Here is an 18,266-nt window from a genome sequence, read left to right on the forward strand (position 1 = left end):
TGCTGTAGCAGCACTTTTGCCATTTAGATAAAAAGTATTATAGCTGGTCTTATTTCAAAGTTATCAAGACGCCATTCTTACTTCTATTGGAGTAGATTCAGGAACTTCACGTAAAATAACGATGCAACGATTCTGATTCGGTCTGACTTTTTCTCCTTTCTCATCCACTTGGACTAAAGGCAAAGCTGAAATAAAATGAAGCAAAATCAAATTAATGGGCTTTTAAAACCAATGGTTTATTTTCCAACTTTATGCAATTACCACACACAAATCGACTTTAGGTCAACGCAAAAGACTTGTCTAATGAACTTCAGCATTCATGGGACAAGCTATTAAGTGATGGTGTTCTTCTCCAGATCTTTAAACTATAAAGATGCAACTAGGGCTGAAACAATTACTCGATTGAATCGAGTAATTTGACACAAAAAAATCCTCAATGCAGATTCGTGTCTCATGTGACCACAGAGTGGGAGTGAAGCGCTTGCTCAGTGGTCACCCGCCGGTGCGCACCACGCTGCACTGTATCCTGACAGTCAGGTCATAGTGCACGTAAGCGTGCACTATGACCCGACGCTGTGTGCAGAGCAGCTGGCAGTGGAGGAGGCGGGGTGCGAGTAGCAGTACAAATCAGAGCTGCTGGTTATCGGCGGAAGGCTGTTAAGTGGGTGTATGTGTGTAGGGGCACTGGGTGATTAGTGCTCGCCATGTGTGTCCCGGCACGGAGAATTCCTATGATAACACGTTTACCGCCCAGTGGTGGAGCATGTGTCACCTGTGCCAGTATGGCCAGAGGATGATAGGGGTAGTAGTGCTCACTGGCCTTGTTCAGAGAGGCTGATGACTGGCAGCATAGGGTGATTGACCAGGCCAGGGGGGAGGGGCGCGCTTAGCAGGTGTGCTGAGAGTTGGACCGGCACCAGCCAGATATTGACGACCTGTCCTGAGGATAGGTCATCAATACCTGAACCTCTTGAAAACCTTTTAAAGGATGATGCTACATTGAGCAATGCAATAAAAATGCAAATAAAGCTGTGTTCCCATCACATTTTTGCGCTCCCTCACCTCATCCATCAGTCCCCGCGCTGCTGTGGCGGGGACTTGATGGTTGCCATGGCAGCGCCAAGCATGTACGGAGGCCTAAGAGGCCCAGCCCCCTAACTGGGTCTCCTAGGCAACTGTTAGCGTCTTACAGTGTAAGACACTAACAGTTCAATACAGCACAATACATATGTATCGTGCTGCATTGAAACAGGGATCAGACCCTGTAATGTTGAAGTCCCAGAGTGGGACAAATAATAAAGTGGAAAATATAAAGTTAATAAAATGAAAGTTTTACAAATTTTTTTTATAAAGTTTCAAGAAAAATAAAAGCGTCCTTTTCCAAAAATAAAGTAAAAAAATAAAAAATAATAAAAAAAAAAAGGAAAAGACAGACATATTAGGTATCATCACGTCCGTATCAACCAGCTCTATAAACATATCACATGACCTAACCCCTCAGATGAACACCGTAAAAAATAAATAAAAACTGTGCTAAATAAAACTATTTTTGTCACCTTACATCACAAAAAGTGTAATAGCAAGCGATCAAAAAGTCATATGCACCCCAAAATAGTGCCAGTCATCTCATCCCGCAAAAAATGAGACCCTACCTAAGATAATCGCCCCAAAACTGAAAAAACTATGGCTCTCAGACAATGGAGACACTAAAACATGATTTTTGTTTCAAAAATGAAATCAGTGTAAAACTTGCATAAATAAAAAAAAATTGTATACATTAGGTATCGCCGCGTCCGTGACAACCTGCTCTATAAAAATACCACATGATCTAACCTGTCAGATAAAAGTTGTAAATAACAAAAAAATAAAAACGGTGCCAAAACAGCTATTTCTTGTTACTAGGGATGTCCCGATACCGATACCAGTATCGGTATCGATACCGGGCATTTGCACGAGTACATGTACTCGTGCAAATGTCCCCGATACCACTGCCGATACCTGTGCGCCGCTTCTGTGTCTGTCCGCGGCCTGCCCCTGCACCTCGCACAGCTAACAGCTTCAGAGGCAGCAGCAGGCAGTGTAATAGTAGCCTACAGTGGAAGCTAGCTCCGCCCCGCCCCTCCCCGCCCTCCAACCAATCAGAGGCAACCAGCACTGACTCACAGTGCAGGGACTCAGAGAATCGTCTGACAGTTTATTAGTTAAAAGAATCGAATGAGTCACAGACTGTGTCACCGAGTCCCTGCCGGGCTTCCTGCTCTGCGGCTCCCTGTAAGTCCGTCCGGGGGGAAAGGGGGGGGGAGGGGGGGCATTATTAGCATAGCATGTAGTGGAGCTGTGTGTGTACAGGGTGCATGTAGCAGAGCAGGAAGCCTGGCAGGGACTCGGTGACCGTCTCTGACTCATTCGATTCTTTTAACTAATAAACTTTTAGACGATTCTCTGAGTCCCTGCAATAACTATACATTGTAATTACATCACAGTCTGCTCCACTGCAGCAGAGCTGTGTTTGCCAGGAGCGAGTCCCTCTAAAGGTGATAGTGTCTGTCTTCTATGGCCCTGGTCCTTCCCTTCCTGCCTGCAAGCTGCACATTGATCTCTAAAAGCAGGCATTATGGCAAGAAGAAATATACATTACTGTCTGATGGCCACAAGACTATTATACTGAGGGGGGGCTTCAAAAATTATTGTCCTGACTCCTTACAGTATAACGTCTCCTTGTGGCCGCCCCCTTACAGTATAACGTCTCCTTGTGGCCGCCCCCTTACAGTATAACGTCTCCTTGTGGCCGCCCCCTTACAGTATAACGTCTCCTTGTGGCCGCCCCCTTACAGTATAACGTCTCCTTGTGGCCGCCCCCTTACAGTATAACGTCTCCTTGTGGCCGCCCCCTTACAGTATAACGTCTCCTTGTGGCCGCCCCCTTACAGTATAACGTCTCCTTGTGGCCGCCCCCTTACAGTATAACGTCTCCTTGTGGCCGCCCCCTTACAGTATAACGTCTCCTTGTGGCCGCCCCCTTACAGTATAACGTCTCCTTGTGGCCGCCCCCTTACAGTATAACGTCTCCTTGTGGCCGCCCCCTTACAGTATAACGTCTCCTTGTGGCCGCCCCCTTACAGTATAACGTCTCCTTGTGGCCGCCCCCTTACAGTATAACGTCTCCTTGTGGCCGCCCCCTTACAGTATAACGTCTCCTTGTGGCCGCCCCCTTACAGTATAACGTCTCCTTGTGGCCGCCCCCTTACAGTATAACGTCTCCTTGTGGCCGCCCCCTTACAGTATAACGTCTCCTTGTGGCCGCCCCCTTACAGTATAACGTCTCCTTGTGGCCGCCCCCTTACAGTATAACGTCTCCTTGTGGCCGCCCCCTTACAGTATAACGTCTCCTTGTGGCCGCCCCCTTACAGTATAACGTCTCCTTGTGGCCGCCCCCTTACAGTATAACGTCTCCTTGTGGCCGCCCCCTTACAGTATAACGTCTCCTTGTGGCCGCCCCCTTACAGTATAACGTCTCCTTGTGGCCGCCCCCTTACAGTATAACGTCTCCTTGTGGCCGCCCCCTTACAGTATAACGTCTCCTTGTGGCCGCCCCCTTACAGTATAACGTCTCCTTGTGGCCGCCCCCTTACAGTATAACGTCTCCTTGTGGCCGCCCCCTTACAGTATAACGTCTCCTTGTGGCCGCCCCCTTACAGTATAACGTCTCCTTGTGGCCGCCCCCTTACAGTATAACGTCTCCTTGTGGCCGCCCCCTTACAGTATAACGTCTCCTTGTGGCCGCCCCCTTACAGTATAACGTCTCCTTGTGGCCGCCCCCTTACAGTATAACGTCTCCTTGTGGCCGCCCCCTTACAGTATAACGTCTCCTTGTGGCCGCCCCCATACAGTATAACGTCTCCTTGTGGCCGCCCCCTTACAGTATAACGTCTCCTTGTGGCCGCCCCCTTACAGTATAACGTCTCCTTGTGGCCGCCCCCTTACAGTATAACGTCTCCTTGTGGCCGCCCCCTTACAGTATAACGTCTCCTTGTGGCCGCCCCCTTACAGTATAACGTCTCCTTGTGGCCGCCCCCTTACAGTATAACGTCTCCTTGTGGCCGCCCCCTTACAGTATAACGTCTCCTTGTGGCCGCCCCCTTACAGTATAACGTCTCCTTCTGCCCGCCCCCTTACAGTATAACGTCTCCTTGTGGCCGCCCCCTTACAGTATAACGTCTCCTTGTGGCCGCCCCCTTACAGTATAACGTCTCCTTGTGGCCGCCCCCTTACAGTATAACGTCTCCTTGTGGCCGCCCCCTTACAGTATAACGTCTCCTTGTGGCCGCCCCCTTACAGTATAACGTCTCCTTGTGGCCGCCCCCTTACAGTATAACGTCTCCTGGTGGCCGCCCCCTTACAGTATAACGTCTCCTGGTGGCCGCCCCCTTACAGTATAACGTCTCCTGGTGGCCGCCCCCTTACAGTATAACGTCTCCTGGTGGCCGCCCCCTTACAGTATAACGTCTCCTGGTGGCCGCCCCCTTACAGTATAACGTCTCCTGGTGGCCGCCCCCTTACAGTATAACGTCTCCTGGTGGCCGCCCCCTTACAGTATAACGTCTCCTTGTGGCCGCCCCCTTACAGTATAACGTCTCCTTGTGGCCGCCCCCTTACAGTATAACGTCTCCTTGTGGCCGCCCCCTTACAGTATAACGTCTCCTTGTGGCCGCCCCCTTACAGTATAACGTCTCCTTGTGGCCGCCCCCTTACAGTATAACGTCTCCTTGTGGCCGCCCCCTTACAGTATAACGTCTCCTTGTGGCCGCCCCCTTACAGTATAACGTCTCCTTGTGGCCGCCCCCTTACAGTATAACGTCTCCTTGTGGCCGCCCCCATACAGTATAACGTCTCCTTGTGGCCGCCCCCATACAGTATAACGTCTCCTTGTGGCCGCCCCCATACAGTATAACGTCTCCTTGTGGCCGCCCCCATACAGTATAACGTCTCCTTGTGGCCGCCCCCATACAGTATAACGTCTCCTTGTGGCCGCCCCCATACAGTATAACGTCTCCTTGTGGCCGCCCCCATACAGTATAACGTCTCCTTGTGGCCGCCCCCATACAGTATAACGTCTCCTTGTGGCCGCCCCCATACAGTATAACGTCTCCTTGTGGCCGCCCCCATACAGTATAACGTCTCCTTGTGGCCGCCCCCTTACAGTATAACGTCTCCTTGTGGCCGCCCCCATACAGTATAACGTCTCCTTGTGGCCGCCCCCATACAGTATAACGTCTCCTTGTGGCCGCCCCCATACAGTATAACGTCTCCTTGTGGCCGCCCCCATACAGTATAACGTCTCCTTGTGGCCGCCCCCATACAGTATAACGTCTCCTTGTGGCCGCCCCCATACAGTATAACATCTCCTTGTGGCCGCCCCCATACAGTATAACGTCTCCTTGTGGCCGCCCCCATACAGTATAACGTCTCCTTGTGGCCGCCCCCATACAGTATAACGTCTCCTTGTGGCCGCCCCCATACAGTATAACGTCTCCTTGTGGCCGCCCCCATACAGTATAACGTCTCCTTGTGGCCGCCCCCATACAGTATAACGTCTCCTTGTGGCCGCCCCCATACAGTATAACGTCTCCTTGTGGCCGCCCCCATACAGTATAACGTCTCCTTGTGGCCGCCCCCATACAGTATAACGTCTCCTTGTGGCCGCCCCCATACAGTATAACGTCTCCTTGTGGCCGCCCCCATACAGTATAACGTCTCCTTGTGGCCGCCCCCATACAGTATAACGTCTCCTTGTGGCCGCCCCCATACAGTATAACGTCTCCTTGTGGCCGCCCCCATACAGTATAACGTCTCCTTGTGGCCGCCCCCATACAGTATAACGTCTCCTTGTGGCCGCCCCCATACAGTATAACGTCTCCTTGTGGCCGCCCCCATACAGTATAACGTCTCCTTGTGGCCGCCCCCATACAGTATAACGTCTCCTTGTGGCCGCCCCCATACAGTATAACGTCTCCTTGTGGCCGCCCCCATACAGTATAACGTCTCCTTGTGGCCGCCCCCATACAGTATAACGTCTCCTTGTGGCCGCCCCCATACAGTATAACGTCTCCTTGTGGCCGCCCCCATACAGTATAACGTCTCCTTGTGGCCGCCCCCATACAGTATAACGTCTCCTTGTGGCCGCCCCCATACAGTATAACGTCTCCTTGTGGCCGCCCCCATACAGTATAACGTCTCCTTGTGGCCGCCCCCATACAGTATAACGTCTCCTTGTGGCCGCCCCCATACAGTATAACGTCTCCTTGTGGCCGCCCCCATACAGTATAACGTCTCCTTGTGGCCGCCCCCATACAGTATAACGTCTCCTTGTGGCCGCCCCCATACAGTATAACGTCTCCTTGTGGCCGCCCCCATACAGTATAACGTCTCCTTGTGGCCGCCCCCATACAGTATAACGTCTCCTTGTGGCCGCCCCCATACAGTATAACGTCTCCTTGTGGCCGCCCCCATACAGTATAACGTCTCCTTGTGGCCGCCCCCATACAGTATAACGTCTCCTTGTGGCCGCCCCCATACAGTATAACGTCTCCTTGTGGCCGCCCCCATACAGTATAAGTATAACGTCTCCTTGTGGCCGCCCCCATACAGTATAAGTATAACGTCTCCTTGTGGCCGCCCCCATACAGTATAAGTATAACGTCTCCTTGTGGCCGCCCCCATACAGTATAACGTCTCCTTGTGGCCGCCCCCATACAGTATAACGTCTCCTTGTGGCCGCCCCCATACAGTATAACGTCTCCTTGTGGCCGCCCCCATACAGTATAACGTCTCCTTGTGGCCGCCCCCATACAGTATAACGTCTCCTTGTGGCCGCCCCCATACAGTATAACGTCTCCTTGTGGCCGCCCCCATACAGTATAACGTCTCCTTGTGGCTGCCCCCATACAGTATAACGTCTCCTTGTGGCTGCCCCCATACAGTATAACGTCTCCTTGTGGCTGCCCCCATACAGTATAACGTCTCCTTGTGGCTGCCCCCATACAGTATAACGTCTCCTTGGAATGTTATAGTTCTGTTTTTGGGCCTTTTGGTTGGTCAGTGGTCAGAAAATACATGTGTGTGTGTATTATTGTTAAAATTAGTATCGGTAATTGGTATCGGTGAGTACTTAAATAAAAGTATCGGTACTCGTACTCAGTCTTAAAAAAATGGTATCTGGACATCCCTACTTGTTACCTTGCCTCACAAAAAGTGTAATATAGAGCAACCAAAAATCATATGTACCCTAAACTAGAACCAACAAAACTTGCACCCCTAGAGTAGAAACTCCAAAAAAGTGACCCCATTTTAGAAACTACGGGATAGGGTGGATCAGGGGGGCTTCAAATGGGACATGGTGTCAAAAAAATTTGCCTTCCAAAAACCGTATGGCATTCCTTTCCTTCTGCGCCCTGCCGTGTGCCCGTACAGCAGTTTACGACCACATATGGGGTGTTTCTGTAAACTACAGAATCAGTGCCATAAATATTGAGTTTTGTTTGGCGGTTAACCCTTGCTTTGTAACTGGAAAAAAAAAAAATATTAAAATGGAAAATCTGCCAAAAAAGTGAAATTTTGAAATTGTATCTTTATTTTCCATTGATTCTCGTGAAAGACCCAAAAGGTTAACGACGTTTGTAAAATCAGTTTTGAATACCTTGAGGGGTGTAGTTTTTGGGTGGTTTCTATCATGTAAGCTTCACAAAGTGACTTCAGACCTGAACTGGTCCTTAAAAAGTTGGTTTTTGAAAATTTCTGAGAAATTTCAAGATTTGCTTCTAAACTTCTAAGCCTTGTAACATCCCCCAAAAATAAAAAGGTCATTCCCAAAATGATCCTAACATGAAGTAGACATATGGGGAATGTAAAGTAAGATTCTTTGGGAAACTCACCTGTAAAATCTTTTTCTCGTCTTTTCCATTGGGGGACACAGACCATGGGTATAGCCTAGGTCATTACTAGGAGGAGACACTATGCAAATAGAAAAAGAAAGCTCCTCCTCCCTGGGCTATACCCCCATGTTCCACCGGGAGGACCCCAGTGCGTGCAAAAGCAGTAGGAGAAGGAGACCAAAGCCATAGAGACCAGAACGACGGAATACCGCCATCGGACCGAAAACCTTCAGGACCCGAAGAACTAAACCAACCCTTCCTACAACAGTTAAGAATGGGAGGGAGCTGTGTCCCCCAATGGAAAAGACGAAAAAAAGATTTTACAGGTGAGTTTCACAAAAAATCTCCTTTTCTCGCACATTCCATTGGGGGACACAGACCATGGGACGTCCTAGAGCAGTCCATGGGGTGGGAAAAACCGGCACCTCCAGGAGAAAACACCCAGCGGTCAAATAGGAACCACCGCCTGCAATACCTTGCACCCAAGGACAGCATCAGCTGATGCCAAAGAGTGCAATTGGTAAAACTTTGTAAAGGTATGCAAGGAAGACCAGGTGGCCGCCTTACAAAGATGAGATGCCGAGGCGCGATTACGCCTAGCCCAGGAGGCCCCCAGTTCGCGGTAACCCCGCCACTGGCACGATAAGCCGTGGCAATAGCAGACCGAATCCATCGGGCTACCGAGACCTTGGAAGCCGCCAGACCTTTATGAGGCCCTTCCGAAAATCATGAAAAGGGAATCCGTACGGCGGAAAGAGGCAGTCACCGACAGGTACACACGCAGAGCCCAGACAACATCCAGGGAATGGAGAGCGCGCTCCTTGCGGTTCGCCAGAGATAAACAAAAAGAGGGCAGGACTATATCTTCATTAAGGTGGAAGGTGGAGACCACCTTGGGTAAAAATGAAGGGATCGGGCGCAGCACCGCCTTAACCTGATGGAAGACCAAAAAGGGTTCCCTACAGGAAAGCGCGGCCAGCTCAGATACCCTCCTGATCAAGGTGATCGCCACCAAAAAGACCACCATCCAGGTGAGAAGATTCAAAGAAACCTCCCTCAAAAGGTTCAAAAACGGAGTCGTCTGGAGGGAGAACCAAGTTCAAGTCCCAGGGGGACAGGGGAGGAACATACGGAGGGACCGAATGCGCCACCCCTTGTAGGAAGGTCCTCACTGGACCAAGCAGAGCCAGGGATCGCTGAAAGAAAATGGCCAGAGCAGAGACCTGACCCTTCAGAGAGCTCAAGGACATTCCCATCTCAAGACCCGACTGGAGAAAGGAGAGGACCACCGGAACCGAGAAACGAAGGGAAAAAACGCCCAGTTTCTCACAAAAGGCAAGAAAGGCCTTCCAGGTACGATAGTATATCCGGGATGAAACTGGTTTTCTGGCCTTGATCATGGTCTTCACGACAGAGTCCGAGAAGCCCCTCTTCTTCAGGATGGCGGTCTCAACAGCCACGCCGTTAAATGCAGTGACCGTAAATTCTGGTGGAAGAGCGGTCCTTGAGACAGTAGGTCCTCCCTGAAAGGAAGAGGCCCCTGCACTGTCCGGGTCTGTAGAACACCACCCCAACCTAGGAGGCTGGCGTCTGTGGTGACGACTGTCCAGGAGATCGGAAGAAAGGACCTCCCTGAAATCAAGTTTTGGGGGGAAAGCCACCACAAGAGGTCCGCCCGAAGCCGAGGAGGCAGACGGACTCGAGAGGACAGACCGTGCAACGTCCTGTCCTAAAAGGACAGAATCGCCCGCTGTAGAGGCCGAGTGTGAAACTGGGCAAAGGAGACGGCCACCATCAGCCCCAGAACCCTCATGCACTCACGGATGGAGAGTCGTCGACAGCGCAGTAGGAGAGATACCGACTCCTGAATTCCAGAGGACTTGGAACTTGGCAGGAATATCCAAGCTGCCGTGGTGTCCAGAACAATCCCTAGGAAGGTCAACCTCTGAGGGGAGAAGAGATTACTTCTGGACATTGATCAGCCAGCCGAACTGCACCAGAGTCTGAACAGTGATCCGGACGCTGTCCCTGGCCAGGGGAAGGGAGGAAGCCTTTATCAGTATGTCGTCCAGGTAGGGCAACAGAGATATGCCCCTGGTACGGAGGAGCGCCAAGATCTTCGTGAATACCCGAGGGGCCGTAGCCAGCCCAAAGGGCAGGGCAACAAACTGGTAATGCTGCCCGCCGACAGCGAAACGCAGAAACCTGTGGTGAGATTCTGCTATAGGGACATGCAAATAGGCGTCTTGTATGTCCGACACGAGGAATTCCCTTGGCAATAACGGATCGGAGGGACTCCATCTGGAACCTCCGGACCCGCAGAGACCTGTTTAACAGCTTCAGATCTAGAAAAGGACGCACCGATCCCTCCTTCTTTGGCACCACAAATAGGTTGGAGTAGAAACCTGCGCCTTGTTCCTCCAAGGGGACTGGGATAAAAACTCCCCTGTCCAAAAGGGAAGAGACCGCCTGCAAAAGAGCAGAAGCCCAGACCGGATCCCCCGGTACCCGAGAAGAGAAGAAACGCTCCGGAGGCCTGGAAGCGAATTCTATTTTGTAACCAGATGTTACAATTTCCAGGGCCCAGGCGTCCTGGATATGATCTCTCCAAAGCTGTTGAAAGGAGAGCAATCGGCCCCCCACCGTAAGAGGTGGAGGCGCCCCTTCAGGCGGAAGACTGCTTGGGAGCAGCAGGGCGGGCTGACTGTGGCCACGGGCGCCAGGAAGGCTGGGGCTTAAAGGCAGGTTTCTTACGGGAGTCCTGAGAGCCACCCGGGAAGGGGGCCGCCGCAGATCTGGAAGAGGAGAAGCGACGAAAAGACTGGTTCCTAGAACCGGAGGACCGACCTCCAAAAGGTGCGCTTGGATCTAGATTGGGGCAGGTTGGTACTCTTGCCCCCCCGTCGCGTCCGAGATGATCTCGTCCAGCTTAGCACCAAAAAGCCTGGAACCCGAAAAGGGGAGGTTAGTGCGGGAACGCTTAGAGGAAGCGTCAGTGTCCCAAAACCTTCAACCAGACTTCTCTACGCTGTGTGACCGAAAGGGCCGAGATACGCGCAAAGAGAATGCTAACATCAAAGGAAGCTTCGCAGAGAAACTCAGTCGCCTGTGACATCTGGAGGACAAAAGTCAAGGTGTCCGCAGAGGCATCCTGCTCTGCCAGGTCCTGATGGTGGTGCTGCAACCATACGGAAAGCACTCTGGATACCCAGGCCGAGGCGAAAGCGGGCCACAGGCCAGTGCCTGCCAGAGTGAAGATTAATTTGGACAGAGAATCCAAACGCCTGTCCACTGCATCCCGTAGAGACGAACCGTCCAAGACAGGAATGGCCGTATTCTTAGCTAATCTGGCCACAGGTGTGTCAACCTTAGGAGGCGAACACCACTGCTGCACATTTTCTGCAGGAAATGGATAGAGTATCCATACGTTTCGTAGCAGAAAAACGATGATTCGGGCGGTCCCAGGCCTTAGAGAGGACCTTGTCGAACTCGCCATGCATGGGGAATACAACCGTTTGAGGGTTCCTCAAGTGGAAAAGAGGGAATTCCTGGCTACCAGCGGAAGGAGATTCCCCCTGGATATCGAAAGTATCCCGGACCGCCGCCACCAAGTCTGCCACTGTAGTGGACAGCTTGGGCGAGGGCTCCAGCTCTGTGTCCTCGTCAGAACTGGATCTCTCCCCTTCCGATCTATGATCTCTGCGAGGAGGGGAAGTGTCTGACCGGGCCTCTAGGCGAGGAAGGGAAGCAGAATCATCCGAGGAAGGATGCTGCTGTGTACGCTGCCTCTTAGTGGTTGAGCGTCCTCTGTGGGAACCACTGGGAAGCGGTATGCTGGTAGCCGCAGGATCCGTAGACGCCATGCGTTCCATGAAGGCCATGGCGGCCCAAGAGACTTGGGCTAATTCAGCGGCCGCCCTAGAAATGGCAGAGGCCCAAGCGGGTTCCGTGGGCTCCGACAGGGCGGAGGGAGGACTGGGCTGAGTGAGAGGGGGAGGAGAGGATTATCCTGTCCAGAGGCAAGGCAAGAGTCACAGGACCCAGAGACCAAAAGTGGCAAGCCGCAAACTTTACATAGCCCCAGTGGGGCAAGAGGGGCCGAATTTGATTTTTGTGAGGCCCCAGGTTTTGGCATGATGGCGGTAATCCTGCAATGGAAGGGGCGAGGGTCTCCTACCGTTCCTGCAGCACGCAACCGGGACAGAGTGGAGCCGGGAGCAGCCTAGAGCGCTGAGCCGGAAGTAGCAGAAGACAGAGTGCCGCCCACAAATCGCGTCAGGAGGCACGAAACCCGCGCACGGTAAATATGAAAATAAGAAGAAGCGGCTGCCAGAAGCATAGGATGGTCCGCCCCCTAGACACCGCCGAGGAAGCCGCCGCTTATGTAGCGATGCCCCAGACAGGTATCCTCTCCCCCTTCAAACCCCCCAAGCGGCCCTAGCGTCACACCGGGAGACAGGGGAGGCAGTGTACTTATCTGCGTCCTGTAGTCTTCGCCCTCAAATCCACACCAGCGGAGGTTACCTCTCAGTCAGCTGGCACAAGGAGTGGCAGTGATCTGGAGGAGGGCAGGAAGGTGACCCCGAATCTGGTAGGCCGCCGGAGCTGCAGATCGAGCCCGGTTCCACTTAAATTCTAGGGGAGGGTGGGCGGTAGTCGGGGACGTCAATTCGACCCCGGCGCTTGCTCCAACAGACCATGGAAGCAAAATTGCGACCCTGCGTCCCTGCAGAAAAAAAATAAACGGGAGTAGAGAGAATGTCATCCTCCTTATCCGACACCAAGCAAGAACTGGGGTCCTCCCGGTGGAACATGGGGGTATAGCCCAGGGAGGAGCTTTCTTTTTCTATTTGCATAGTGTCTCCTCCTAGTAATGACCTAGGCTATACCCATGGTCTGTGTCCCCCAATGGAATGTGCGAGAAAATAACTATTTTTGTAGGTATTAATATGTATTATAGAAGTAGAGAAATTGAAACTTAGAAATGTGCAAATTTTTCTAAATTTTTGGCAAATTTGGTATTTTTTAAAAAAATAAAAATTATTATTTTTTTTTACTCCATTTTACCAGTGTCATTAAGTACAATATGTGACAATGGTCAGATTTGCAAAAAATGGCCTGGTCCTGAAGGTGAAAATTAGCCTGGTCCTTAAGGGGTTAAACGGATAAGTTATTTACAATGGAACTCCAAAGTTTGGGACAAACTGGATGTGAGCACTGCCTAAAACAAGGAAAAATGTGGACTTACTTTAATACAAGGACCACTGATGTTTAGCAGCCCTCATTCATGTGTTTTAGTTTTTATCACTAAGGACTGTAGAAGGATCTAGCACTATAGCACCACAATCTGAAGGGATAACCATACCAAGGTGACTCTTTAAAGATTGGCATGTTAAATTACTAGCAAAATCTGCACAGATTAAATACTCACATCTCAGTACATCGACTATTAAATCCATGTCTGTGCTGAGTTTCTTGACATGGTCAAGATTTGCTACTGTCAAAATTGGCACGTATTGATCACTGTCCATTTGTGATATAAGGTACATGTCACTGGCAAGATTCTCTCTGAAAAACAAAAATTTGAAATAAAAAAATCAGACAAAACATTTTTTGTATTCAGAGTACCTGAGCCGCTGCAGATTCAGATACCCACTCAGCAGAAAGACAAGAGATGGAAAAGGGGCTGTCTGCAACAATACCCATGTATCCTAGAAAGTGGGGAGGACAGTTGCCTTCCCGTTCTTCTGTTGGTTAGTTAAAGTGTTTTCCCAGATTATGAAATTAAGCTAATAGGAGATATATATTTTTTTAATTGCTAGATAAATCCCCAACTGCTCTGGTGCTCCCCGCCGGATTTTGTGGATTTTCCAGCAGTGCCATCGCGTGACCACTGCATTGACTCATACTAGCATCAGCACTGAGGCCAGCGACTAGCAACTCATTCTTCCCCATTAGCTAATTTTTTTTTCAATTTCCACTAAAACCCTTTATAGTAACTGCAGCACCAATTGTTAAAAGGAACCGGTCACCATGAACATGCAGTTTAATCTGCAAGCAGCATGTTAAAGAGCAGGAGGAGCTGATAAGATTGAGACACAGTTTAAATGGAAAATTATTCAGGTTAAGGGCCCTAACTTGCATTTTATTCACTGAAGTCACTCTGCTTTCTATGTTTTTAGGTCATGTGGGCGGTCCTATAACTGATTGACAGCCTTCCCTGATTACTTTATATACAGAGGCAGCTGTCAGTCACTGATAGGACCGCCCACATGACTCCTGAGCACAGGGATTTCAATGAATAAAATACAGGTTTTATTGAATATTTTCCCATAAGACTAAGTAATCAATCTGCTCTGCTTTTTCAGTACTATATCATGCTGCATTTTCACAGTGACAAGCTCTCTTTAAGACCATGTAGTTCATTTTCTCAAATAGTCCACCATTTTCTCTGTGATATCACCCTTCTTTCACATGTGTTTGGGGGCTTTTTTTTTTTATGGGACCACTTCTAGAAGTTTTAGTTAAATTTTTTGTGGCCACCTCAAGAGGTTTTGCTGTTAATACAACACTGGAGCAAATTTAATAATGTGATTGCACCTAGACCTGATTGTAAAATGCGGCAACATTTAGGCATTTTTGAAGCAAAGCATTGCATAAAATTTTTAGACCTATTAATGAAACAAATAAACCAAGAATAAACCACTCAACCTAGATCACCAGCTCAGTGCGTCACATCGTAAACTGGTGGGGATTAAGATGTAACAATGATCCCCTTGAATGAATACGTGAGCACTTACTTTTTGGCATAAATTGCACTAAAATGTGGCACATTTTGGCACATCTAGGTTTAGAGATTTTATCTGTGCCACTGTGATAAATTTGGCACATGTTTAAATTGTATAGTCTAAGGGCTCAGGGCCCGCAAAACACCAGGTCTGCAATATATGGGCCCGGCAGTTTTTGAGACGCATCACGGATGCGGACCCATTCACTTGACAGGTTCTATTTTTTTTGCGGTGCGGACGAATCACGGAAGCATTCTGGGTTTGAATGGGTTTGGATCCGTCTTCGGCAGCCATACCGATGTTGCCTCTGCAGTGGGGACCACAAATTGCGGTCCCCAATGCAGGGAATGGCTGGGCAATGCTCGTGTGCATGAGCCCTAAGGGTATGTTTACAGTTTTTTCCTGTGCTGAAAAAAACATGATGCAGAATCCGCTTCAGGATTCCTTATGGTTTATTAGGACACGGTTTTTATACAGACGTGACTTTACACTTATTGTTTATGCCATTTTGACGTGATTTTTCTTTATCTGGCCCTTTTCAGTGGAAACTCATGATGTGCATTCAGCATCAAGAATGGATGGCAACTTTTTTTCCATGGCGCGGCTTTTAAAAGTGGAGAAAAAAGTGGTTTCCCAATTTAAGTAACTATGACGTGACCATGTATGATTCTTATAGCATACATAAATGCAAGATCAAACCACCACAACAATCACATCACCATTACTAAGTGAACATACCGAGATAAGCAAAATTCCAGTGTTTTTTTAAGCACATCTCGTAGGTCTTCTTGACCTTCTGGCTGTGGTAGATCGACTGCCCCTAAGGATTTAAAAAGGAAAGTTAACTTTCACATTAGAAAGACTTCAGTCATGTGATTAAAAGACATGTCAATGCATAAAGTACTGTGCACCCAGCGCCTGAGCACTACCTTTAGTGTATACACTGGGAGATATGGCACACATAGCGGCTCGAGGCTACCATAACAAACAGTTCTCCCAATCTAAGCACGGGGGAGCAGTACGGGCCTCTCAGATGCTTTGGTCACAACTGACCACGGTATCCAGCGGGTTAAATGTCTGATTGGCATTATCACCAGTGACAGACATTATCTCTGGGTGTTTGCTGTGTAGAACTATAGAACCCACTCAGAAAGTGCCATGTTTAAAGACCCAACTTCCACCATACAGGAGGGAGGGGTTTAGATTATTGCACATGGATGAAGGTACCTGAATGGGTGGTTTCCTGCATAGATTCATATTCTGAGTTTCCCAGAGATATCGTATTCATATCGGTTTGGTCTGACACAGAAACTGATGGAGACTGGTCTTGTGTTAGCACAGCATTCTGTCCTTTCTGCTCATCAGCACCATTGTTATCCAGCACTAAGAGGGGTGAAAAACACACACACACACACACATACACACTATCAGCAAAAAGCTATTACATATACGGCGTATACATACAGCATTAATGCATGAGTACGTACTAATATGCAAAGTAGAGGTAAATATGTACAGTAATACATACTGTAACCCAGACAGACGCAACACAAGTGTTTTCTTGCAAAGAATTTGGGCTCAATGAGGACCGGTCACCATGAAAATGCAGAGCAATCTATAGACCACATGTTATAGAAAAGCAACTGACTACAGTGCCATTAGCACAATTGTTTGAGCAAACTGCATTATGCACTGCAAAAAAGATTTGTATTTTAATCTTTCTGCACTAAAAATAGAGTGGAAATGGTGGGTCACCACAGCCTTTACAATAATTTAATACAGCGCATGGGCATCACAGATGAAGTTAATCTAGTAAGGCTTCATGCACACGACCGTTCTGGTCCGCATACGAGACGCAGTTTTTGCGGACCCATTCACTTCAATGGGGCCGCAAAAGATGCGGACGTGGCTCCGCAAAAAAAAATATAACATGTCCTATAGGCATTTCTACAATGGGCCACCTGTTCCATTCCGCAAACAGCGGAAGGCACACACGTGGATTCCACAATTTGCGGGACTGCAAAAAAAAACTGAACGGTCGTGTACAAGAGGCCTAAGAGAAGACTCTTTATCAAAGAAAATGGGTTTTTACCAAGACTCGCATGGGAAATGATAGTCTTTCATAAGTGAACCCCATAGGACATAATTTAGTCTTCTAAATCTCTGCTCTTCATAGGCTTACAGGAGTCCAGAAGTCTTAACAGGGATTGACAGCCTTCTCTGCATGAGTGCATATACTGAGATAACTGTCAATCATTGGGTAGGACCACCCACTGGACTCCTGAGCCTAGAAAGAGCAGGAATTTAAAAGAATAAAATAATTATCTACTAAATCCTTTCCCTCAAAAATAATATATTAATCTGCTAAGCTTTAAACTGCATTTGCAATGTGAGAAGTTTGCTTTAAAAAGGTTTGGAGATTCCACCCCACCACCAACCCAATGCAAATATGTTTGGCTATCACGGCTGGGTCAGTTCAAATAAGTAACCCAGTATTTGCTAAGGGTACCTGTTACCAGTCTATTCTGCCCTTAGTTATGGAAGCATAAAAGTGGTGCCAGATCGCCTTTACCTTGGTGTCTCTTTGAGCAGAGGAAGCCGCGAGGGGAGAGTGATGGGAAAGGTGCACTGAGAAAATAAGACTGTGCATAACAGAGGGGTGATTTCATGAGATCAGTCCAAAAGGTATACATAGGAGCAACTGTATAAAAACTTTTGTATGCGAGTTATTTAAAGTGTACCTAAATGATCAAAGTAACTTTATTTAAACCTATCGTAAATGCACTGAAATTTTTTGCAATACACTTCATTTTTTACGTTTTCCTAGAAAACAGGCTCCTGATGTTCAGGTGCTTATCCTGCTTTGCGCCCATACATCGCTGTGTACTGGTGTATGGATTCCCCTGGAGCACCACAGGCCGGAGCATCGCTAAGAAATCTAAAATAAAAAATTTAAAATACATAAATAACAAAAGTATACTGAAAAAGTTATTTTCAGCACATTTACAATAGGTTTAAATAAAGTTAATTTGAATGTTTAGGGTACACTGTATTGGGTGTCTGGCACCAAGTTGAGGAACAGCGATTTGGAGATGGATGGACTGGAAGAGGATGAATCGAGTGGTACAGCTGACAAGAGATGGAGGAGGCACTATTCTGTTTGAGTGTCACATCAAGAGTCCATCTTCATACATTAAAGGGGATTATTCCACTAGGTCAGAAAGGCACCTTCTTTGGAGGAATCGGGAGGTTCATCAGGCAGCTCTTCCCAGGATTGGCCAACTGTTCCGTCAGCAGCACCTCCTGCTTCCACATGCAGCATGTGATTCCCCCATACTTTAGCATTGGGGTTTAATTCTGAAACCTTTGCTGATTCCTGAAAAATATAAATGGCGATTAAATGGTAAATGTTAGTGAGAACCAATGCCACATTTTTTTTAAGAATAAAATTAACTAGATCAGAATATTTTAAACTCTAAACACAATATAGGATGGCCATGTGCCAAGATTCTAATTCAGATGATTTATCTGGCATCTGCATATTCCC

General features: G+C 48.6%; 1 protein-coding gene across 3 annotated transcripts in view; it reads right to left on the reverse strand.

Annotated features, from left to right (window-relative positions):
• LARP4B (La ribonucleoprotein 4B) overlaps window positions 1–18,266 on the reverse strand; it is a 123,822-nt gene that overhangs the window by 54,299 nt on the left and 51,257 nt on the right. For 2 of the 3 annotated variants that reach the window (XM_040434214.1, XM_040434215.1), the window contains 5 exons: window positions 17,948–18,095; window positions 15,947–16,102; window positions 15,458–15,539; window positions 13,363–13,499; window positions 82–185 (listed from right to left, as the gene is read on the reverse strand). In XM_040434214.1, coding sequence (XP_040290148.1) covers window positions 82–185; window positions 13,363–13,499; window positions 15,458–15,539; window positions 15,947–16,102; window positions 17,948–18,095 — 627 coding nt within the window. Of the gene's footprint in view, window positions 1–81; window positions 186–13,362; window positions 13,500–15,457; window positions 15,540–15,946; window positions 16,103–17,291; window positions 17,658–17,947; window positions 18,096–18,266 lie in introns of those variants that run through there. The other variant, XM_040434216.1, reaches the window with a different exon arrangement.

Source organism: Bufo bufo, chromosome 5, assembly GCF_905171765.1.
Source record: "Bufo bufo chromosome 5, aBufBuf1.1, whole genome shotgun sequence".
Taxonomy (NCBI): Eukaryota; Metazoa; Chordata; class Amphibia; order Anura; family Bufonidae; genus Bufo; species Bufo bufo.